The sequence below is a fragment of the Polyodon spathula genome, chromosome 15 (assembly GCF_017654505.1).
Source record: "Polyodon spathula isolate WHYD16114869_AA chromosome 15, ASM1765450v1, whole genome shotgun sequence".
Classification (NCBI taxonomy): domain Eukaryota; kingdom Metazoa; phylum Chordata; class Actinopteri; order Acipenseriformes; family Polyodontidae; genus Polyodon; species Polyodon spathula.
Window position 1 is genome coordinate 18513132 of NC_054548.1, and position 25118 is coordinate 18538249.

The following is a 25118-nucleotide window of genomic DNA, read 5'->3' on the forward strand; positions in this document are numbered from 1 at the left end:
GAATCAAAAGGCAAGTCACCTGCTAGGCTTTTCTTCTAGAACTAAAGTTGCCTGCTGACCTCTTGATTAATGTTTGTAAAAAGCAGTAAGAAAATGCAAAGCCTTCTTGAAGAAAAGTTTTTTTAAAAGTGTCACAGGTAGGCTATTCCGTTCAGTTTAATCTCTTTATTTGTAATTTACCTCTAAAATTCCATACTGCCCACATTCCTTTGGGCCGCTGTGGCTTCCTGTTAATGTGAAAATGCAGTGTTAGGCACCGGGAGCAAAACAATGCCGAATCTCCCAGGTTTCTCTGACCCCCTCCCCTCCAATGCTAAGCAGCGCCTAATTGTCATGCAGTGAGTCCTAAAGAAACAAAGGGCTTGATGGGCTTTGCAGCACCCCAGGATCAGATTATTGTTATTAGGAGCACTGTGAATATTTGCTCTTTGGGCTTTTTCTCTTCCCCTCTGCCTGACTATTACCAGCTTGTTCCAGCTTGATTTTAAGGCCAGCGCTGACAGCAGTAAGCTGAAAAAACATGGACTTTTTTTCTTTTTTTTTAGGGAGATTTGTTTACTAGTTGAGCTGTGGGGTACTGTTATATTTGTCACATGTAAATAGTTAGTATGAAACTAAGGTGTGCTCACCTCCAAGTGGAAGTGACAGATTGTCTTGGAGAAAAGAAAACTCATTAAATCTACAAACGCTGTTGTTGTCACAGTTCCCATTCATCTAATACGCTGGCAGGTATTACCCAGCACAAACTCCTGAAGCTCCACTACTCTCTCTTGGCTGAGGAAGAAACTTATAGCAGCTCTGTCTGAATGGTACAGACATTTGAAGCAGCATGAGTAAAAATAGTTGCTAGTAGCCCTCAATATTGACATTCATTCTTCACACGTAGAACTCCAAAAATGTCTATTTTAAAAAATGTGTAATTTGCTTAAATGTTCTGGTTACTAACCTAAATGTAGGCCTAGAATTGGTGATCATCACACCTTACTAAATAATGGTGTTATAAATATGATGTGTTCATACCATCAGTCTGTAGTTTTCATTTTATTTTGGCAGGCTCATGAACTTGTTATTGCTATATGGATTTTAATATTATTTTGTTTATCAATCGTCTTATTGTCTATTTTTTAGCCGGTATTTGGCAGTAGTGTCATAGTCATAGATTTGTCTACTTACTTTCTGTCCTGTAATTGCAGTATATGATGAATAGCAGCTGTTTTTTTACCCATGGGCTCAGTATTGCTAAACGTACTTTTTTTTTTTTTTTTTTTTTTTTTTTTTAATACTGAAACAGCCGCCCCTAAATAGGAAGTCGGTTTCAGAGTAACAGTCGTAAACGTCAACATCTGCTTCTAATTATCAGTTTATTCCAGTCCTGGTTAGGTAGACTTACCGTGAGTGCTGGGCTGTTCATGGTGCCAAGGCCAGGCAGAGGCACAGTGGATTGAGTGACAATCCTTCCTTCTCTGTTGAGCTGTACAGATGGAGAGGTTAAAATGTTGATTCATTGTTTATGTTCACCTGTCTGGGTTGTCCTTCAAAGTGAACTGTATTAAAATTGACTCAAATTTGTGCAGTTTCAGAGTGGGATGGAGCGTGCCGGATTGACACATTTGAAATTGCACAAAGTACAAAATATCTTCAGGGTTCTGTCAGACAACAGCATGCCTTTGTAAAATGGACCCAGTTTCAAATGCCAGTCAACGACTTAAACAGTTTTTTCCCTCACTGATAAATATGTGCCCTGTACCCCAGCTCCTGGTTTGTTTTTTATCGAATTGCAGTGCAGTCACAGCTATTTTCTCCCCTTGTGTGACTCAGTGTTGTGCTTCTGCAAGTCATGCATTCTATAACACAATTAAAACCTTTTGTTTTAAGTTAAGTGTGCTTATAAATGGAGTGCTGGGTATTTTGTACAGCTTTTCATTTTCCTGCTGGGAAAATTAACATCTTAATGAGTATGTTGTTTACCCCAAAATGAGAAGGTTTTATTCAGGCATACCATATTAAGAAATGTGTAATTAAAATAAAAAAGAAAACAAATATCCAACAGTGATCATATTAATCGGGTTATGAGAAATAGTTTACATGGTTCTCCAGCCAGAGACTCAATTCCAAATTCTGACACATGGATGCTTGGCATTGTCTTCTCCTTTCACAGTTCTGGGAGCAGACTACACCATGCCAGTACCCCCTCTTTCTTTATAGCATAACCAGCTATGTACATAATACACAGTCAGAAAATAATAATTGTGCTTGTAATAGTGTGTCCTAAAAATAACAAATCTGTTGTATTTTGACTTATTGTACCTCGCAGTGGTTGTTTATGCTTGGAAACGGCAGTAGAGCAAAGACGTTTATATACACAATGTCACAATTACATTTTTAGCCATGTCCTGAGAACTGCTCACTGAATTTTAATGGAATTTGATATGGACATTCTTTGGCGCAAGTTTTTGAGATACCAGAATTCGGGTCAATTTAAAACTATATTTGTTGCAGTAGTACTTCCAAAACTTTATATCTAACTGACCCAGTGACGGCAAATCAGGAAACCACTTTCCCAATTTCGATTAAAGTTTGCTTGGGCATTTGTTAGGTAACAAATAAGTTTCTTCATCCCTGCTGCAATCTGGCTCATGGTGTCTCAAGCAAGCGTGGCTTTTTGTTATTGCGTTGGCTCACGAATGGCTGTCAAGCATTTTGTCTCACTCAGCCCGGGTCAAAGCATGTTAACCCACATCCTGAGGTGGGTCGCTTGGACCCGGGTACGATCCCGGTCCATGGTTTCACACTATGCTGGATTGTGACCCGATAGCCAGGAATGCCAGTGTGAAAGGGGCTAAAGTAATTCCACACACTGGTCATGTATAATAGGTAATAATTAACTCCTTTTTCCCCCGGAACTGACACAGAGTTGGCCCAGCAAATCTTTTTTGACAAATCTCTGCATGTTTTATCTGCTTTCTGTTCATAGCACCAGTCAGAGACTATAAAAACGTCTATTTTTTCTGCAGTTGCCAATGAAATATATTCTGGCTAAGTGAAATTAACAGGAAAACCTTTATAACCACACATTACTGAAAAACAGCACTCTCAAACAAATATTTTGGGGGCCTCAGAGTGCTAATTTTCCTAAAAATACTAAGTATATCATATGAAAAATAAAGACAATCTAGACATATGCACTTGTACTTTTATTTATTTATTTATATAATAATAATGCCAAAGTGTTTGTCATTTTAAAAATGCAGCAACCCCTCTCAACTCTCTACTGGATCTTAATTCCCAGGCCCTTCTAATAATAAACGGGAGACAAAAATCATGTTTTTGCAAGATTTTATTAATTCACTACCTAAGCTAAAGTACATTGCTAACATATTGAAGTTTAAATACAAAAACAACTTTCACTTTCCTGTCATATCACACAACTCACAGCTAAATCTAACAAAAGTATAACGATTTGCAATGCTGCTATGATAAGATTATATGTAAAAATGTAATATTCTAGAAGAATAGGGCAGTGAATTAAATATTCATTGTGTGCATTTCATTTAGAATTATAGAGGCAAAAGGCACATTTTCATAAGTATTACATTTTAGCTGTACATGCAAGTGAAAGCTGTTAAATTGAACTCTTCAAAAAATAAATGTGGAAAAGGGGGCATTATACAAAGGAAAGAAAACAGTTTTTGTTTATTACTCTCCTCATAACAGAAAATATGATCACAACAAATGAAAACATTGATCACTACACGTAACATTGCAAGTTGTGCCATCACTTGTGCAGATTTTGGCAAGGTGGTGAAACGGTGCAAGGCAAAACACTTTGTGATAGGCCTATGTATTTCTACTATCTATTAATAATGTAATTTATGGCAGACACAGATGTGGATTTTTGCCTTACAATATATGTGGAGCAATGCTCGTTCAAATATTCAGTTTCTCTGCACTAGAGAACATAGTATTACTCCTACCGCTGTTTTCACGTCGCACAACTGAAGTTTTCTGTTGTTGATCATCCAGTGAGCACTGACAGAAAGTGAAATAGGTGGAGAATTGCGACACATGCCAAAATTATACCTGATGAGAATGAAAGCTCGGCCAGTCAACATGCAGTGATTATACTGATGTCAATGCTGGCCAATAGCAGTTGACAGGAACGAGCGCATGAAAGCTGGATAGTGGTGCTGACTGTCGTGCCGAATTCTGCCCCTTGCTGAATTTTGCATTACTTTGAGATATGCACATGCGTGACTGTTTCGTTGAACTTTGTTGGTGTGATTATTTAAGCTATTAATGTATTCATCTACGTAGTTTACCGTGAACCTTCGATATGTCTAGCCTCAGGCGACTCATGTAGTTTTGAAATATTAAAGGTAGACGCATTTAAAATCATCACAACTTATAAATCATTCTCCCTTTTCCATACATTGCTTGCGTGATGCAAGTACAGTACCAGTAAGCCATAGTCATTTATTAGCAGTGAAATATTGCACCACAGTAACTGAATTGCAAATAGCGGTCTGGAAAGTTTGATGCATAACCCAAACAATGTTAGCGTACTATCACATGCTTATTGCAATTTTCCATAAACTAAAACGTAAGCAATGTCTAAAATGTATGTTACTTTTGCAATACCGAAAGTTAACAGCACACCACGGTGATGAATAAAATGTATAGATTAAACAGATGATTACTTAACTAATGTCTTATTACCAATGTATTCACGATTTAGTGTAAAATATATATTTTTTTTAAATGTTATGTGGTCTGTTTTAAAGAAACGTAATGTGAGGAAATGGCATTCACAAGCTATTTTGTGTTTTGATGTTTTTATACTGTTTTGCTGTCTAATTTAATTTGTAATACCGAAAGTTCACAGTAAACCACATCAATGAATACATTAATAGCTTAGGTAACCAGATGGACAAACTTCAACGAAACACTCACGCATGCGCGTGTATCTCAAAGTAGTACAAAATTGAGCAAGGGGCAGAATTCGGCCCGACACCGATAAGGTAAAGGTTGATTAAGAAAGCAGTTGGCGGTGGCCGTATTCGAAACATTGCACAAGAACACAGTGTTCAAAGTGGTGAACTAGTTGTCAATGCTTGTTGCAAATGTGTAAATAGCTTAATTAGTCTTCTCCCCCTACGTGGATTGTTAGGTATGTAAGATGTGCTGTCTTCAGCTGGTTCACCTTCCTTGTGCACTAAAAATGAAAATGGGTCAGATGAAGACTTGGAGAGCTTTCTTTTGAGATGTTATTAATGATCCTCCGTTACTTTAAACTCTCGATCATGACACACAACATACTAAAAACAAAACATTTAGATGTGTTTATGTCTTCGTTTTATGTGCTGTTTTGTTACCTTATATTCCAGTCATATGAATTTCTTTGTTTTGTCAAACAGCAGAAGTTGTCATGGAATTCATTTTCTGAGTCAATGCGGAGGTCTATTTTGGAATCACCATTTGTTTCTCCCCAAAAAATGATTTAAATATTTAGGAGGAGGCAGTTTGGTCCCGTGGTTAAAGTCCAGGGCTTGTAACCAGAAGGTCATTGGTTCAGATCCCACCTCTGCCACTGACTGACACTCACTGTGTGACCCTGAGCAAGTCACTTAACCTTCTTTTGTTCTATCCTGTGGATGAGATGTTCAATCCAATGTCCTACTGTAAGTGACTCTGCATATAATGCACAGTTCACATCCTACCTCTGTAAAGCACTTTGTGATGGTGGTGCACTATGAAAGCCTCTATATATAAATAAAGATATTATTATTATTAACACGTGTAGTAGATATTTTTCAAGCAGCACTAGAAAAACAACAAATGTGAATTGCTGTATTGTAGCGCATTTCACCTCCAATAAACAATTTTAGTTAATGAACAAAATTATGAACTGTAAATAATGTTTGTATACAAGTGGCATAGTATTGTATTTTTATGAACATATGATTATTCCCTGCTTTACTCTGTTAGTTGGCTAAAATCTGATGGGACAACACTCTCAGGGTTTCTGTCTGAATCCCAAAACTCATTTAACTTGTGAACTAAGCCAGATTTTAGCCCGCCTCCAGAGGAAGAAAGGCTTGCTCAGGTGAAAACAATAGAAAGAATGGATAGACAGAAGTAAAAGTAAGTATCAAGAATGCTTAAATGATAACAGGCCATCTCTGGTATCCTGCTCTTACTGCTAATATTGTTACTATGGCAACTATTACTACTACAACAACTACTACAGTAGAAATAGCAATGAAAACCTTTGAAAATGACTAGACTAGTGGTCACTGCCTATAACAGAAGGCAGGAACACAAACGCATAAATGAGTTCCATTTTTTGTTTCTGTAGATATTTTCCAATACTCTTGCAACACAAGTTTATTACAATCTAATTGTACATACCATACTTAACCCAATCTGTGTTTAAGTCTGTGAACTACACAGCTGCACTAATGTAATTCTGTACAGATGAAAGGGAATTGGTGGGTAGTGTGGTGTACTGTTGCTGTGTAACATGAAGTGGAAGAAGCCAATTATGAATCCTAAAGCGATGTGGTTAGGCGGTAAAACCACTTAGAATTGCTTTTGGTATTAATGGTATACAAAGATGTAATGAAACTGGTCTTTTTTGAAGCTAGAAGCTGTTTTTTTTTTAATGTGCACTTATAAGTTGAATGACAGTAATTTTTAATAAGCTTTGACAAATAAACAGAGAAGTTTTAGTTTGTAGTTGCCAGTTTTTTGTCAGAATTGTAATTAAGTAATTTAATTGATCAATTATATGGAAAGCAAGTAACCAGCATAAAATAAGGTATGTCAAACATTTCCTTTTTTTATTTGATTATTTGGTAATTGTAAATGCTTTCAGTGATGTCTTTGTAGTGTAGCCCATTGTTGCAAAATGTTAATTTAGCTGGGCAAAAACAAATAAATAAACAAATAAGTCAGTCATGTTATTGGTTATTATCATATAATTTAATAAGGTAATTGTTTCACTGATTTTGTATTGCATAAGTCATTTTGCTATTTTATATATATATATATATATATATATATATATATATATATATATATATATATATATATATATATTTAATTTTTAATTTATATAAATGCACCTTACTCACAAGTACTGCTTTACCATTGCAAATGCTAGCATTTGTAATCGGCTCTCCTTTGAAGTGGCTGTGTTGCAATATATACAGATCTATTCAACACTGCAAATGATTTCTGATTTCTCTTAGAAAGGGAAGGCTGGGATTAATGTTTCAGGGGTTAAGTAAGTGACCACCATTTCTGTTTTGTCCCTTTTATCTACATGTAATCAGCAGCTATATCCATTTCCACTGCCAATTTCACTGTCTTGAAGAGATAAGATGGGCTTTTAGATCACATGCATTCCTGCCTCATTGTACCGTTGATGGTGCAAGAAGAGATGTTACCATGAATCTGAGGAGGCTGTTTAACCTTCTGTTCTCCTCTGGAAATGTAGATGTAATTACATTTACAGCTAAAAAGGCTTATTCACAGTTTGTACAGTTTAAGGATGCAAATGCATTTTGTGTGCCGCATTGCCCGAAGGTATGGGCAAGAAAGCACAAAAGATTTAGGGATTAGTTCCTTTTATGATGTAAAAACTGATGCTGGTTTCAGTGGTAGGGGCTGAAGTAAAGGCATAGGTGCACATGGGAACTTTTCTTATTTAAGTTTAGTGACTTAAATACAAACAAATACATTGCATACTGTATAACTGTTCAGCACGAAGGAAACTGCCTTTCACGTTCTGCAGTTTAACCCTTGCTGATTTGTTATAAACAGTAAATCTAAAAGGAGAAATGAAAGTTTACACAGGCTACAGTGTTATAATGTGCTTCATTTAGCATCCTAGCGAGGCCTGTACGTTTTGTTAACCCACTGATGCAGATACTGCTAATATCTCTTAAACCGTCTGAGATGCAGACTTTTCAGTGTTGTGTAAGTTCCAATGGGAAAATCTAATAGTACCCTTTCACTGACCTACCCTCGGGGAGGCAAAAAAGACCCTCCCCAATGTTAAATTGATTGCTGCTGAGAATTCTTGTTCATAAGAATTATAATGTTAAGAGTAATGTTGCTAAGAAGAACATAATGGCAGCAGAATGTGTGTGTATTTTTGGTTCCACATGTAAATCGGTGAAAACCTTGCCTTTTGCAGGCCTGTGTTTAATCTACTGCTAAACTGACCTAGTAAAAGGATACTGACAATGATATAATTTTGTCTCTGTGTGTATAAAAGGGGGAATGGGGTATTATAAACAGTTATTGTGATGCTTTCTTGCAAGTGTGAATGCACAGCTGCCATCTAATATGTTTCTGTTGTAAAATTAAAACCTTCATTATCTCCACAGGCAGCAGAAGGTGTCACCTTCATTGGACCTGACACGCATGCTATTCAAGCCATGGGAGACAAGATTGAGAGCAAATTAATAGCCAAGAATGCTAAGGTCAACACCATCCCTGGCTTTGATGGGGTAGTCAAGGTGAGAAGATACTGTGATATGTGGGTCTTATAGATCTTAAACAGCTAGGTCTTCACATAAAATAGTTTTGTTTTTCAGCATCAAAATTAAATTCTGTGTTTTTGTGCAAATTAAAAAAAAAAAAAAAAAAGCTTAAATCATTAGTTCAGCTATTGTATGTTAACTATCATATACACAGATTCACTAAAATATTTCTCCATGTTTCTATGAGGTAATATTTTGACTTTAAATCTTAAATAGTTCTCCTTATTTACCTTTCTTCATACCTTCTTTGGTTGTGTTCTATGTCGACTTACTTTTTTTGTAGATGGCAATTGTTTGATCATTAATTGAGAATAAAAAATAAAAAAAAACTGGAAAAATCATTGTCATTTAAGAAAAAAAAAGATGAATAGATTATTCCTTTAGTGTTTCACAGGGTTTGTCATCTCAACAGGCATTTGTTTTGATAGCCTCAGAAAGGAATGTATTGTCCTTTTTATATGGTCAGTTCCTTTTGCTAAGAGGTCTGGAATCAGGGGAGGGATGGTGTTAAATAGGTGAGCAATCAAGGATGGGGAAAGCTGATTTTAACCACCCATTCCTCTAAAATAAGGTATGATTTGCAAGAAAAAAAAAGTCTCCCAGTTCACATTAATAGCAGGGCTTTATCAGTCATCACTCCTTGTATATTTTGTTCAAGAGACTCTAATTGTCTGCATTTGGCAGCTTTAACACTTCCTGACTGAGTGGCTATTAAGGGGAAGTATTCTCGCATATCTGTCACAGACAGGAACAAAGGACCAGCAATGCCAATGTGTAGAAACCACTAACATTCCTAAATTACCCTTTCCATGCATTTACATCCTTTAGAGCAAATAAAAGAAGAAAAAAAAAAAAAAAACATGGCTAGGGTGCAAAGCCATGTTAGCTGAAATGAAACAATAAAATATAAACTTCACCAATGTAGGTCTTCTGTATGAACCACATTACCATTGGGAAAATCTCATTAGCAGATGTGGCTATTATCCTCAGAAAAAAGACTCAAAACTGATATTGCTTTCTGAAGTACTTGAACTTAACAAGCACTGTTTTGTGGAGCAGACAAGTTAATGAAAGGAAATTAAATTTTCTGCCAACTTCCCCTGACAGCCTCCGTTTTTTTCTGGTTCTTTTTTTAAGTGTCTTAACTGAGTATTGAAACCTCCTATTTAAGATGCTTTTGTTTTTCTATTATTAGTTATGATTAGTAGGTACTTGAAGAATCCCCCTGAACCAGTTATTAGAATTTTCTTCTGTTTGAAAAAAAAAAAAAAAAAGAAAATCGTCTTTCGATCTCACACAGCTTTCAGAATGGATTGTCACGAAAATTTTAAAGCCTATCGGGTTTCATTTTAATGTTCGTAAGTCAGCCCCTGTAGCTTTCGACACGCTTACCAGCTGGCACTTTCTAGACATTACTCCCTTCCATAATCCTTTCCAACTTTTTCCCTGCTTTTTAAAAAATAAATCTCTCAACAACGACTTACAATGTGTTGTAAGATATATAATAGGCAGTCTGTTAAATTGGTTCTTTTTGAGAAACATTTATAGCTTCCCAGATATAATGTAATACATTATATGTATGCATATATGTTTAGACACACAAACATAGTTTGAATGCACATTCACGTATAATATATGTACCAATCAAAAAAAAAAAAAAAACTGTTCCATATTTCTTTAGTTTCATATTGTAATCACTAATAAAATCGGACCAATTGCATCGGAATGCAATTGGACTGAAACAGTCAGTTGGATCCCCTTTAAAGAAGTCCTGCTTCATCTTGTTCACTTGATTTGTTTGTTTTCATCCCAGCAGCTGTTTGTGTTTCAGATAAACATTTAAAAAAGTTAAAACAATAGAGAATGAACTCCCCCTGCTGACGGTTACCAGGACAGCAGCCCAGAAACCTTTCAAGACATACAGGAACAAGTTGGCAGTGATCAAGCTTTAATGACCTAATTTATGGTCCATTATTGATTGTAAAAATCCCCAAATCCTACTATTAATTTGCTTCTGTCAAATGCTGAAAGAGTTTTTTCCTGGGATTCCAGTCAGCTGATTTTTTTTCTAATTTTCTTTGAATGTCATTGTACAATTATAATGACATCGTCTGCCTTGCCACTGATGGTATTAATTTTACATTGCTTTGAATGAAAAGGGTCAGAAGGTTGTAAAATCAAAGTATAAATAAATCTAAGGAGACAGTAGTGCAGTATGTGACTACCCTGAGGATAATGTGCAAGGGCTGGTGGGATTAATGTTGACTCTCATTTCCTGCTTTTACAGGATGTGGATGAAGCTGTCAGAATTGCAAGGGAAATTGGTAGGTTCCCAGTTTTAGTTGTGGCAGTGCTATAACCTTTCTTTGTGGAGACCTTGTCGGGTAAATCCAATTACCTTTTCAGCACTGCTATTACTTATTATTTGACGTCTTAACAGCTCAAGTTTTCTGTGATTTATACACCTCCTCTGTACTGGCAAAAAAACAGAACATGAAACTCTAGTAGACTTAAAATCGAACATTTTCTGATTTCTCCAGTAGCTGGACAGTTCTCCAGCTAACAGCCCCAAAACAAATAGAACGTGTTTCAGAATACCAACAATGATCTAATTCATTTCTGATTGTTTTTTTTTTTTTTTTTTTTTCTGGCTGTAGAGTAAAAAAAAAAAAAAAAATAGACCCAAGTGAAGCATGGATATACAAAGTATAGAATTATCCTTGTGTTACAGTTTGTTTGCTTTCCTATTTGTGCAATTGTTTTGTGTGACCTAGTTTGTAATGCAAATGTGCTATAAAACTGGTACATATTTGTCTTTATTTAAACATCAATGTCTAAAAAGGCAAAAAGGACGAATGATTAGAGCTGAGGTATTAGTGAAATGCACATGCTCCTATTTCCTTGTTTTTCTTGTTCTGGGAACTGTGTTTTCGAATGGCATTTTTAATAACTGGTTATTGTCTTCAGTATTATATTGGACATATGGTCAGCTGTCATGTTCACATGACCAAATGATCAAAGTCTGAACTTCTGTCTAATTGTTCCCCACTGATAGGCTACCCCGTCATGATCAAGGCCTCAGCAGGTGGTGGTGGGAAAGGCATGAGGATAGCCTGCAATGATGAAGAGACCAGGTGAGACCCTGTCCAAAAATCAAGTCATGAAAAAATACTGCATTTACCCAGCTTCCATCACCACCACTGCTCCTTGACAGTGAAGAGAGATCACATAGGGAGGCGGCGAAACAGAATAGTTTTAGCAATTATCACACTTAAGCATTTTTATTTCTTAATTTCTTTTAAGGATAACATGTCCAGTGATTTGCATTCAAGTATTTCTTCTTTTTATAAAATACGGTAATCATTTCTAAATGTTCCATATGCAGAAAAACTGACAACAGTAACAAAGATATCTGGTTAAAACATTAGGCTGGGTCTAACAATCTGCGAAGACAAGAATTTTGCTGTAAAACCAGGAGAACCGATATGTTAATACCTTAGACAGGAGGAACTGTTTTTTCAGAGCATAACACAAAAATGTCACACTGCTTATGGACAATTGGCATTAATTTATTATTTATTTATAAAATGGTAAAATTACCTTTTATATATCTAGGTTTTATATATCGTTAAATAGCTATGTTTTTTTTTTTCTTTTAAACAATCTTTCCCTTTCTGAACTGCAGTAAATTCATACAGAAACTGTGATGCTGAGTTATTGCTTATGCTGCGTGAACTTTTGTAGAGAAGTCTTACTGAAACAATGGCTGTCACTTTTTTTTTTTTTTTTTTTTTTTTTAAATAATAATTAATTACATTCTACCAACAAAAAAAGTTCAAAGGGGCTGAAAGATGGGAAGTGTTGGGGTGGTCCTGGAGGCTGTAAGAGGCAGACGACTGGCATAAACAGAGCCCAGCAGGCATGTTGTTTTAGTTTACGCTCTTTGGAGAGGGTGCCATTAGACCAAACAGCTAGCGTTGCTTCACATGTTTGTGAAGTCACTGGAATGCATTTCACTCCTGTTTGTTTCTGTTTACGCAGAGCCAGCTCTCCCAGATGGTCCCTTTTCCCAGCTTTTTTTTTTTCTTTCCTCTGCCTTCATTAGGCCCTTTCCAAGCAGACGGCGTAGAAAGTGGGTGGTGAAGACACCACATTAGGAAAAACAATTCAGTGTAATTTAAAGATAAAGAGCTCCCATTTGCATTTGCTATCTAATCTTATCTAATCACATCTAGATTTTTTTCATTTAAAAATTCAAAACCGTTTAAGAGAAGAGGCTAGCCTTAATTAAGTTAGTTATCTCTGCTCTGCATGGATAACGTATATGCACCGGGTATGCTTGTAAATAGCCTAATTGGATTTTCTCAAGAAACTTAACCACCGAAAAAGAAAAAGAACATTTTTGTTTTTGCTTTCTTTATGACAGTGTTCACCTAGGGGAATGCTACTACTGGTCAAGTTCCCATTGCAGACCTGTCAATACAAACACCAGACCACAGCAGCACCTAATTAAAGAGGCTCATCAGGAGCCCCTGGAGTGGTGATGAGATAAAGACAATTTATAAATGATGCAGTTGAGGAACTCTCCACAAGCTGACCCCTTTCTCTTTATCACTTACTGGCAATCCCCGAGAGTCTGTGGTTGGACACTAGAATGACACCTTTTATCAGTTAACATGCCCACAATACTTTCGATTTTACTATCTGATGAGAATTTCACGTGGCAGCTGATTAACAATAGCTGTTCAAAAGGTGTTGTTAACTTAAAATCACTGTTTAAAAACAAGTGCTAGGTGGTTGGTTAGCACACTACGTCTGATTTGTAGGATTATTCCAGTCAGGACTGATGTGCATCCTAGATAGTGCCTTTAGTTAGGTTATTTGTTGTCATTTTTGCTGACAGTACACACTTTTGTGTTCTTTACATTTTTGCAAGAGAATTAATCAAAGCATGTCATGCAAATATTTCAAGTTGAGCTTGATCAAAACGGTCCCACTCTGCCTGCCTGTTTCTCAGTACTATTGCAGGACTGAAATTACTAAGCTAATAGATCCTCCTCTTAAGAACACCCACTCACTTCCTTCTGTAATCACAGTTCAAAGGGGGCAACACCATTTGCATGAGCAGCTACTAACTTTTGCATTTTAGCAGCTACTAGTCAAGTCTGAATTTAGCTGCTCTGCATATTCATATTGCTATATTTATTGCTTGTATCTGAAATATGGTGGAAGTGTAATGCGGCGTTTATATTCTTGACAAAGGCTATATAGTCATGTGACTTTGACTTTTACATATATTAAAATAATAAGTAATGTTCAGTTCATTTAAAGTTTTTAATTCCTACAATTGTTTTTGGTTATTTTATCTGTCAAAATGTAAAGGCTTTAAATTGTATTTCCAACAGTGTACAAGAATAGGGTATTTTAGTAAGACATTCCTTTTGCATAGAGAATTAACACCTCTAGAAGAAGGAGTGTGATTATATTTCAGCCAGCTAAGCACTTAAATTTGGAGGTTCTGTCACAATCTGTAGTACAAGTAGATTCAATTAGGGAGCCTAATTTTAACATGCATGCCCTATTGACTGTAGTAACACTTGCAAACACGGCACCTGATCAAGTTAACAAATGCCACTATCAGGACATTTTATTTTCATGTTTATAATGGACACTCTTTATGAACAATCTTTATTAAATAAAACCAAAAAAATGATTCACATGATTTTAAATTTTTTATTTTTTATTTTATTTTGAGTGTTCACATACATCTCTTTTTTAACAATTTTTTTTGTTATATTCCTTATACAGTTGTGGCCAGAAATGTATTGTCTTCTTATTTAGCAAGTTTTATTAAGTAGTAGTAGTAATAATAATAATAATAATACTTGGAAAAATGTAATGCAAATTGATAAAACATATCAAATCCAAACCATGTGTTTCTGTGATGCATTAACTGTAAAATCAAGAGAAATTATACTAATGAAAATAATGTACCTCAGTGAGTCTTTCAGTGGGTCCTTCTTTGGCACTCTTGGCATGGAGACACGCATGCTTCTCAGGGAATGTAAAGTGTATGTTAATGTTTAGTTTGTTTTTACTTGCTTACTGATACTGAAACTTTTTTTTTAATTTTATTTTTTTCTTCCCCTTTCAGAGAACAAAAACTTGTTAAATCTGGTGTTGTAAACAAACTGTTCTTTAACATAATCCTTGTGTGTGTGTGACGTGTTGTGTGTGACGAAGCTCTTTACAGTGTGTTCCCACTTCATTGTTGTGTGACACACATTGTTCATGTAACTCTGAAAACAAGTTCAGCACCACAGGAGAGCTTTCATTGTGAGCACAAGGAGCAAACATTGCTGATTCATCAGTATCAGACAAATGACTTGCCCAAGGTTTCTTGTGGTGATGGATACTGTATAGGGTAGCTCCTTGTCTTGTTGTAATCATCTGTAGTGTGTGGCATCACACTGAACTTGGGCTGTCCATTAGCAACTGCAATCTCTTCCATGAAGATAAATACAGCAACAGCACATTGCCAGTAAACGGAGCACCTGTTTTGCTGCCTCATCAGATAAAACATCATACAGTTGTGGTTATCAGTAATAGTATTATACACTTTTAAGTTATTTGCAGAATACAGATTCCCTTATATTTTATTGATTATATTCAGTTATACTGATTTCTTTTCTTTTGTATGACAGTCTTTGTATCTGAGGAGTGGCAACATCTAAATACACTGGTGTCTGAACATCAAAGAAAGCCACATATGATGAGCCTCTTTTAATATGTAAATTTAATAGTAAATCAGATTTTATGATGGTAAAGTGATTGTTAACCAAAATGTAATAACGAGTGAAGCCACCTGACTCATCATCTTTGTTTGTCATTCCTGCTTCTCTGGCATACAGTTATAGTGTTGTGTTGCTAAGTAACCAGAAAAATGAAAGATTTAAAATTAAGTTGAAAGACATGAAGAGAGTTGACAGTGAATTCATGGATAGCAATAACTTCAGAAGCTCCCTTTATGAATCTTCCTCTTGTGATTGTAATCACAGAGCCTGTTTTGGAGTTTATTATATACAGGACTGCAGTGATGCATGGATCAGATAATTAACCAAATTGATTTTTGAAAGTGGAATGTCCAGTCTTGATTTTTCATTAGCGTATGCTTGAGTGTGTAAAAATGCAAACTCGTATTCTCATATTTAAGAGCGATTTTATCTTACTCATCCACTTGCAGGGTAAAGGGAATCACAGCTGGGCTCAGCCTGTCAAACATAGACTGACAGTTGTTTCAAATCATGTAGTGGTTTTGTGATGTGGACTGATGTACACTGGGGGCTAGGTTGAGACCATCAAACACATTCCACTTAAGAACTGCGCTGGATTTGTATCCAGACCTGCAGAGGTGAAAGGCATGAGAAGCTAGTGAATTAGCCCCTGAATTTCTTTCTACTCCGATTGAAATTTTATTGACACGAACCGTAAGAACGACACTGTGTGATCCGTATTGATCAGCGAGCGATCAATACTTTATAAATTCTGTGTGTGGGCACTTGTGGCATCTTGCAGTGTGTGCGTGAGTATGTTAAGCTATGCAAGCCTCTTTATGCTTTTCTGTTAATTTGACTTGCAGGGAAGGGTTTCGCTTTTCTTCGCAAGAAGCTGCGTCAAGTTTTGGTGATGATCGGCTTTTGATTGAGAAGTTTATTGATAACCCAAGGCACATAGAAATTCAAGTAAGTTCTTTTAAAGCAAATAATCCAAAGTGCTGTCTTATGTCATATGACATATTTGGTCTCCTGTACTAGTATTGTGTCTAACTAAAGTATGTCTGTATCTGCGATATAACATTTTACACTTCTGAGACCATGCTAAAGCAAATTGTTTGTTAGATTCACCACCCCCATATGTTTTCGTTAGACTTCGTGTTTGTCACAATGGCGAAACAAGTAGTTCACATTTTATTCCAAGAGTACTTGACTTGCTCTGGAGCAGGTATGATTCCTCTTCGATGGACACGGTTTGAGACAGCTTCACATTATTACGAAAACAATCTTTGCTTTCAAGACTACTAACACCATGAGCAATTTCTTCCCGGTAAGGGCAAGGATAAATACATTCCCTGTCCAAAGGAGGAACACCACTGTTTTCTGATCTGAAGCCCATGCAAAAACTACAAAGTTGTGTAATAAATGAATTGGACTATATGCAAGTATAGTGTGTTTATTTGTGTCTTTTAATATGTATTTCTACAGTACGGTTTGTTACCCACTTCCAAAGCAGTCAGAGATTTATTTATAACACAATTTATAATCGATATTCACAATTACTCCATAGAGGCATCTTCAGATTTGAGCTACAGACCTTTTAAAATTGTATTTTCAAAAATCTGTTGGTTAGGAATGTTAATAAAGCCGATAAAAAGAAAGATGAAGAAAGCAGACCTTAAATGTGGTCTATTTGGCATGAGACTCTGTGTAGGGGACCTGCTAGGGTCATGGCTGTAACCTGACCTGATGACACAACATCTGAAAGTCGAGCTGCTGGAGGCACGAACCTTTACATCATGGCACAGACCTCTCTGGAGAAGTAACAGAGACCATGGTATGAATAGGAAACAGTCCTTTTTTCAGTTCAACTTTCTAACTGTTTTTTACAGCTGGATAAGACTTGGGTTCAGAGGGGTTACTTCACTTGCCTGACATATTGAGTTAATTGCTGAGCTTGAATTTTATGGCAAAATACACACTGAATACATATGTGTACTATATATATATATATATATATATATATATATATATATATATATATATATATATATATATATATATATATATATATATAAAAATCTTATAATGTCCTCGGGTGCTCTTAGCTAGGGACCAAACTATTGTTTGATCGCTACACTTTCTCTTAGGCAATAGGAGTGGGGGGTCTTTTTCTATTTATTTTTTTCAGTTAAGTGCTGACAGGCAGTAAAATCAGGGAGTAAAGCATTTCCACCAATCAAGTTAGTTAAACAAACAAGCTCTTTCAGCATGCATTCAGGTTTTCAAAGAGGCTCTATGTAGTTATACTGGGCGCGTTTACACTACCATTTCTGATCCAGATCAGATGCATCGGTACATTTGATCATGATCAGTGGTGTTGTGTTTACACAGCCATTTGAGCCGGATCAGCTTTCAAGCAGTCTGAGGGCTTCGAATGTGCACTTAGAGAGTAAGCCGAGCTTCATGTTATTACATTCTTTGTCAATCCCGCTGAAGGATGCAACAAAAATTGTGTCGTTGTGATAAAAATAAAAAACACAATTAATTTGTTTGTGAACAAAAAGGAACAAGCCGTTTACAACATGGGAGATGTATTCTCTTACCTGCTTCTCTGATGCACTGTAGGGAATGTTTCAGGCTGGTGCCCGTCTTCAAAACAAAGGACGTCACTGCACCGCAGTGTACGCCAGAACTTGAGCTAGTCGAGCGTCTACACTGGCAGGATCAAATGCTACCGATGCATTTGATTCTGATCTTTACCATCTCCCTGAGAGAGCTACATTTGGTCCCGATCTATACCATCTCCCCGTGAGATACGTTTGATCTTGATCTTTACCATCTCCCAGAGAGGTACATTTGATTCGATCGCCAGGTGTTTACACTGCCATTTCTGAGCAGGATCAAATGCTACTGATGCATTTGATCCGGTTCAGAAATGGCAGTGTAAACGCGCCTACTGAAACATAAGGAAGGTGGAATTAACCTTCTCCTTTTGGGCCAGTGCAGACAAAACCAGCTTTTGCTTAACAAAGCAACAAATCAACAAACTGGGACACCAGTGAAAACTGCTCACACAGCACCCTGGGGGAGATTATGAATACATCATAGGCTTGATTCAAACCTAGGATCTGCAAAATGGAATGTTGTCTACTGAGCCGCAAACTTACAGATAACTTAACAGATACTGAGCAGAGAAAAGTTTACGAAATACTCAACTAATACTCGTTTTTGAAATATTCTTCAATAAGCTGAGATGAGCAGAATGAATGGCAATGCACTCATAGAAACATGGAGATTTATTTAAAAGTTTCATTTCATCCTGTCTTTGCAGGTTCTTGCGGACAAACACGGCAATGCGCTTTGGCTGAACGAGAGAGAGTGCTCTATTCAAAGAAGAAACCAAAAGGTGGTGGAAGAAGCACCAAGGTACCCGAATCATACTGCATTTAATCAGTGTTTAATGCTGAGTAATACATTTTCTGTTTCAAATCAGGGCTACACTGACTGGCCAAGAAAATAGACAAGGTCAGTAAATATGTGAGCAGTGCAATTAATCAGCGGTAGTCATGGAGATGGTAGGTGACTTCACAAAGGGCACGACAGTGGGTGTGGGTGTAACCGGCTTGTCCGTCAACGCAGCGGCTGCATTGACCAGTGTGTTTATTAAGACTCTCTCCAGGGTTCCTGAAATGGCAACGGAATACTTTCACTTACCAAGCTGTCATCTGCGAATAGTGTTATCATTATATTGTGCCGATGTGCTTTCTTAACTGTAATCAATCAAAGTGAAGTAAGACAAGTGTTCTGTGGTGCTCTTTCCTGCTTAAATTCCTCCCAGAAGTAAAATTTTTTCTGTCTGTTTGTTAGTATCTTTATTTGTTATCTGCCCAGGGAGCATATTGGCTTCTGGTTGCCTCTTATGGTTGTCCGATGTCAGATGGCTTGTGGGCTGACTAAACCTTTTCTCCAACGGCCCAGTTCCTCAAAAACAGGAAAAGAAAATCCTAAACAATATGCTTTTCCAGTGGGGGAAAAAGTAGTGGGTTAGTAAACTCTTCACCTTGGGTTTCCTTAATCTATCTAGGTGCCTTTGCACATTGTACAAGGGAAAAAAAAAAAAAAAAGCTTCAAAAGTTTTTATTTATTTATTTATTTTTACTTTTGTCTTTTTTGGCACCTTAAGACTGGAAATTAAATAATTGTCTTGTACCATTATACATATACCAGTGATACTGCAGTACAGTACAGTGATACCATCGGACTCAAGGTACCTCAAGGATTCTACAGTAATCACATAATTCCTTAGCTCTAGCATCTGTCAGTCTTTTGCTTTGCAGAGACATCAGTCAAGAGAACCAGTCTTAAACTGGTTCTTCAAACAAATGTAATTATTAGGGACAGTTATTTGAATATATGCATATGATTTTGAATGAACAAGCTGTCTCAAAGGAGCAGTGGTGCCCCAAATGTTATTCGTTTTCTGTGAATAACGATGAACTGGGGTTGAGATATGGCATATATTCAGCCACCAGTCAATTATCAATTCAAGATATTTAGTAAGCAGGTGATCTGAGTACTGGGGTAAAGCAGGCAGTGTTCAAGCCCTAAAGTAAACACCACAACCCAGCAAGGGTGTACACATACTTGTTGTACCCACTGTGTAAGCTGACTAAACAATACAAAGAGTATGCTGTCTTTGTTTTGTTGCATTTTACTAAATTAAACCAGCGCTTTGCTGTTGCAGTACCTTTCTCGATCCAGAGACTCGCCGAGCAATGGGTGAGCAGGCAGTATCCCTGGCTAAAGCAGTGCAGTACTCGTCGGCTGGAACAGTGGAATTCCTGGTGGACTCGACAAGGAATTTCTACTTCTTGGAAATGAACACTCGCCTTCAGGTAGTGAATGAGCTCTTCTATTGAGGGGCTGCCAGGGGATTTAAACAGAAGAGTGTTGTTGTGAGTGTTGCACGTTCTCCCCTTTGCCACTGTGACCCAAAGACTTTGTGTGAGGGCACGGTTAAGTGTGTCAGAGGGCTGTCCTCAGTATGTGGCAAGCCGCAAACCTTTGATATTTTTCCCACTTGGCAACCAAAATTTCCTCTTTAGTTTTCGCAGAGAGGATCACATGCTGAGCCACATTGGCGACACAAGTCAAATTTATCTTTATGTCAGCAGTAAAAACATGAACTGTTTTCAAAATATTTGTAAAACAGCTTTGCTTCTTTTTACCTTAACTCATGATAAAGTAAGCTTCACGGATTACAAGGAATGTTTTCATAGCAAAGATTAGTAACACCTATTTATAAAATAACTCTTCGGGTTATTTAAAAGCAAGTATAAAGATTTGGCAGTCGTTTTCCCCTTGGATATCGACTGTGCTGTTTTGTAAATGATATCCTTTTGTTGAACTTAAAAATTGGAGAAATGGGGTGTCATTACTCTCCCATAGCCAGCAATATTTCAAATTAGTTACACGGTTTCAAGTTATTTTCCTACTGCGACTGAACAAGTGAAATATGTGTCTCCTGTTAATGGGCACTTGCCTTTTGCCAGTGGGATCTGCATTCAAATCTGTTTCAGGGAAAACAAGTTGTAGCATATTTGTCCTAAAAATGTTTTGGATTACAACAACATTTCTATGGGTGGTCTGGCAAGATAAAAGGACATATGTGAATGATCAATTTTTTGGAAAAAGGAGCAGTGTCATATTTGAACATTATTTATCCAGGGACCCACCTATATAGTGTATACATTTATATTTGAATTTGAACCCCCCCTTGACTCATCTGCAGAGGAGACAGAATTGTTTTTGGGAGATAGAGTTAAGATTAAGGACCCCCTGTACACCCCCCCCCCCCCCCCCCCCCCCCCCTACCCACACACACACACACACACATAAATGTGTTCATTTAATCTCTGGAAACTTGCCATGCCTTTAGGCTGACTTTTATATCCCAGCCCAACAGTCAGAGTTAAGACCCAAGCTCATGACCTTCTGTTGCACATTGTAAATGTGCCCAGCTAATTCCTTTTTTGGTTTCTGTAATTTTCTGTGAGTGATCATGAAAATGTGAAAAGTTTAATGAGGTATTGCACAGAGCTTCAGAACTGCACCAATCTGTGGCTGATCAGATAAGTGTATATTTTGACAGTTGCATGAAAGATTACAAATCGTTTCATAATAACCTGTCTGGGACAAGCAGGCTTGTTACGCTGTGATGCTGAATGTTTGCATCACAGTGCAGACTCTGACATCAGATATTGTGACTGTGTACTGTAATGTGCATCTTTTACAGTATTTGGGGACCATCTGTGTGCTGTACACAGGTTGAGCATTGTGTAGAAGGTGCTCGGTATCATTGGTAGGGCTGGAATTTAGTCACAGTGGTTGCGGGGGTCACGGATTCCCTGACTTTTGCTAGTGTCCGTGATTTTTGCTGATGTGCATGACTTGCAGAGATGCTAGTAAATTGTGTTCAATATGTATGTGATTTTATTAGAAAGTGATTCTCATTAACATTAAATTTCACATTTAAAAAAAATGTATATCGTTTATTAATTCGAATAAATAATTACATAATTTTGAACTAGCTCCAACACCGTACTTGCTGTCCTTTTTTAATTTTTAGATTTTTTTGGAGAAGAAAAAAAAATTCTGACTCAAACTAAGCTCTTCGATTAAATACTTCTTGAAAGTTATGGTAACAGTTCATAAAATCACTGTGTTTGTATGGGTGTGTGTGTACTATAATAACTCCAAGCATTCGCTGCAGGACATACATTGAACAGTTTCCTCTTTTTAATTGAAATTATTGTTCCACTTGTGTTTTAATTGTTGTACGATTGCACTTAATTTAATGTACATGTCTCTTGTCAGCCCTACACCCTCTTTTTGTTATCCTTGTGTGTGTATTTCTCGCCCCAATTGTGTTACGCTTGCCATCTCTTACCCTTTCCCCTGTTTGTGTCTCTGTTCTCTGCTTAGTTCAGTGCTTGTAAATGCTACTGTTAGTTAGTTGTCACCGTTGCAGAGCAAATAAAAAACAACAAATTGAAATTTCATTCGCTTGTCTCGCCCTTCTTTGCTGAACCTGTGCGCACCAACGGCACAATATGCTTTATTTAGACAGTTTTTTTATTTTTTTATCCCCGTGACTTTACTCTCCCTCCTGTCATTTTCTCCGTGATTTTGAACGTATTGACCGTGACTGCTCCGTGATTTACGTCCAAATTTTCCGTGACAAACTCCTAGCCCTAACGTACTTATTTAATGTATGATGGAGTTGATGGAGTTCTGCAAGGTCATTAAAGCCCGGAACACACTGCCTGAAGCAATTTGTAATTTTTTTCTGATGTTTGACCTGCCCTGGTTGCATGAAGTATAGTGACAATAGGGCAAGTCAATGACAATAGGCAAAAACATAAGTCTGTGGCAGTACTATAAACAATTTTGGCTAGAAGCCAACGTGATCATGAGAACCACATATGACTGGAGACATACATATATTCTCTCTCGCTCTCTAATAATAATAATATATATACAAATACACACACATACACACACACAAGGTATTCCATTGGTTTGTATACAATGTACTTTTCATTGTGCTTTTTAACTACAGATGAAATATTTACAGAATATTTCAAAACTGCTGCTACAACCATGATTGATTTGTTATTAGGAGTTATAATTAAATTATACCAAATCACATTTTTATTTACAGTGAAGAGAACATGTACTGTGTCGCCCAAATGCTTAATGAAAACATGAATTATGTCTTCCCTTCATGCTAAATAAAAATGTGGTTTGGTATAATTTTAATAATAATAATAATAAATGAATCATGATTGTAGCAGCAATTCTTAAGTATTCTGTAAATATTTTGTCTAATAGTTAAAAATTACAATGCTTTTGGGTGGACGGGCCTTGTTTTCAAAAGATATCGGCATGGACATTACATACAAACCGATGGAATACTGTGTGTGTGTGTCTGAATGTCTGTGTGTCTGTGTCTGTCTCCAGTCATATCACTGAACGTGGTGAACTCATTGGTTGCTGACTGAGATTTGCGAGTTGGTATAACACACTAGCCCAGTGGTTCCCAACCTGTGGTCTGTGAGTAAACTCCAGGTGGTCCACAAACAACTCCCAAAATTCAGTTACACAGTTCTTGCAAAAAACTATTTCTACACAATCACACATTGAGTTAACTCATTGTTTGCTGACATTGAGACTTGCGAGTGGTTATGTACACACTAGCCAATGAGAGGGAATCGCATCGCAAAATATAAAACACATTTAAACTTTGCGAGCCGATCTGAAATCGATCGCCTAATCCTGCAGAATTTCATCGCAAAGCATAACACACTGCCCTATTGATCGCTATTGATTGTATCGGGCAGTGTGTCCAGGGCTTAACAAGAAGTGCATTATACAAAAGATGTAATCCAAGCTAATTCAGCACAAGGGGTGCATGTTATACACTGGGTGTGTGTTATATAGAAAATAATTACTGTTGCTGTATTGCATGCAGTCTGTAAAAATAAGTTGTATATAAATTTTTCTTTATTATAATGTTTTTCTGCTCTGTGTGCTATTACCCAGTGGGAAGTATATCTGTTTGGATATCACTTATTTATTTATTTATCTATTTATTTATTTATTTATTTATTTTTTACAGCCTGATCAATAGGTGTATGCTACTATCTACTTGTTAAGTTGTTTAATATTCTTGTGTAATTTGCAAAGCATGAATGACAGTGGCAGTGCAGATTACGCAACGACCAGCATACAATTAACAAAGTTGTTGAGGCAGAATTTTGAGTAACAAAATAACAAGAAGCCTTTTTCTCGGACAGGGTTCTGTTAACAAAAAAAAAAAAACACCTAAAAGGCCCCTTTATAAGGTTTTAGGTTCCAAACTGACAACCATAAGTTGAAAAAAAAAAAAAAAAAAAAAAAAAAAAAAAAACTGTAGACAGTGCCCTTATTTGAAACTGTGGTGGTTGTATCCTGTTTGGAATTAAAGGTAGAAAAGAGTACTTCCTTCTCCTATGGACTTGGGAATTGCTTGAAGACAGGTTTACCCTGTGTGTTTTCTCAGCCACAAGGAGTTCTGCAGTAAGTGGTTGTAAAGAAACTGCAAACCTGTATTTTGACAACATTTCAGAATTTATTTTGCCGCTACATGCTGGAAGTGTGCAATGAGCCCCCTGAAACCATGAATGTTAATCAAGCGCGCTCTTAGTTTTGTTAAACAAGATGGTTAGATGTGATAATTGGGAACATGCTCCCTTGTAGCCATGATTCATTTAGCAGTTAGTACCAGTTGCTAACACGTTATAGAGTGTGAAAGGGTTAAAAATATAGATATTGCTCACTTTATTAGATCTTTTTCTACCTCAAAGCCACCTATCGACAAGGTGTCCTTTGTAATCATATTTGTCTTGGTGGATATGCCCTGTGTAATTTAATAAATGAGGTAGCTTCAAACAGTATTTTACTGTAGCTCATGACAGAACATGCACATGTTTTTGGGTGATACCTTTTAATAGGATCTGTCTTTAGAAAATAATTTGCTTTAATTGTTTTCTGGCCTAATGTGAGTGGCAGCCTTACATGAAACTCAAGCAGGTAGCTGTCACGAACAGAAAAGGAGACACGCATTTGCTTTACATGTTCGCACAGGGGAGGGTCCCTTTAAACTTAGCTCCACCCCAGTGCCATTCATTGAAGAATTGTGTTTGTTCTTGTTTTAAGTCAACTGTTTGGTCTCTCATCTGCCATTTGTTCC

General features: G+C 36.8%; 1 protein-coding gene across 5 annotated transcripts in view; it reads left to right on the top strand.

Annotated features, from left to right (window-relative positions):
* Nucleotides 1-25118, top strand: part of LOC121327468 (propionyl-CoA carboxylase alpha chain, mitochondrial-like) — a 182898-nt gene that overhangs the window by 22002 nt on the left and 135778 nt on the right. For all 5 annotated transcript variants that reach the window (XR_005951575.1, XM_041271533.1, XM_041271535.1 and 2 more), the window contains exons 7-12: nucleotides 8394-8525; nucleotides 10837-10873; nucleotides 11605-11683; nucleotides 16189-16291; nucleotides 18657-18751; nucleotides 20070-20220. Coding sequence is in view for 4 of the 5 variants with exons in the window: in XM_041271533.1 (XP_041127467.1) it covers nucleotides 8394-8525; nucleotides 10837-10873; nucleotides 11605-11683; nucleotides 16189-16291; nucleotides 18657-18751; nucleotides 20070-20220 (597 nt within the window). In the remaining variant the exon portion in view is untranslated. The remainder of the gene's footprint in view (nucleotides 1-8393; nucleotides 8526-10836; nucleotides 10874-11604; nucleotides 11684-16188; nucleotides 16292-18656; nucleotides 18752-20069; nucleotides 20221-25118) is intronic.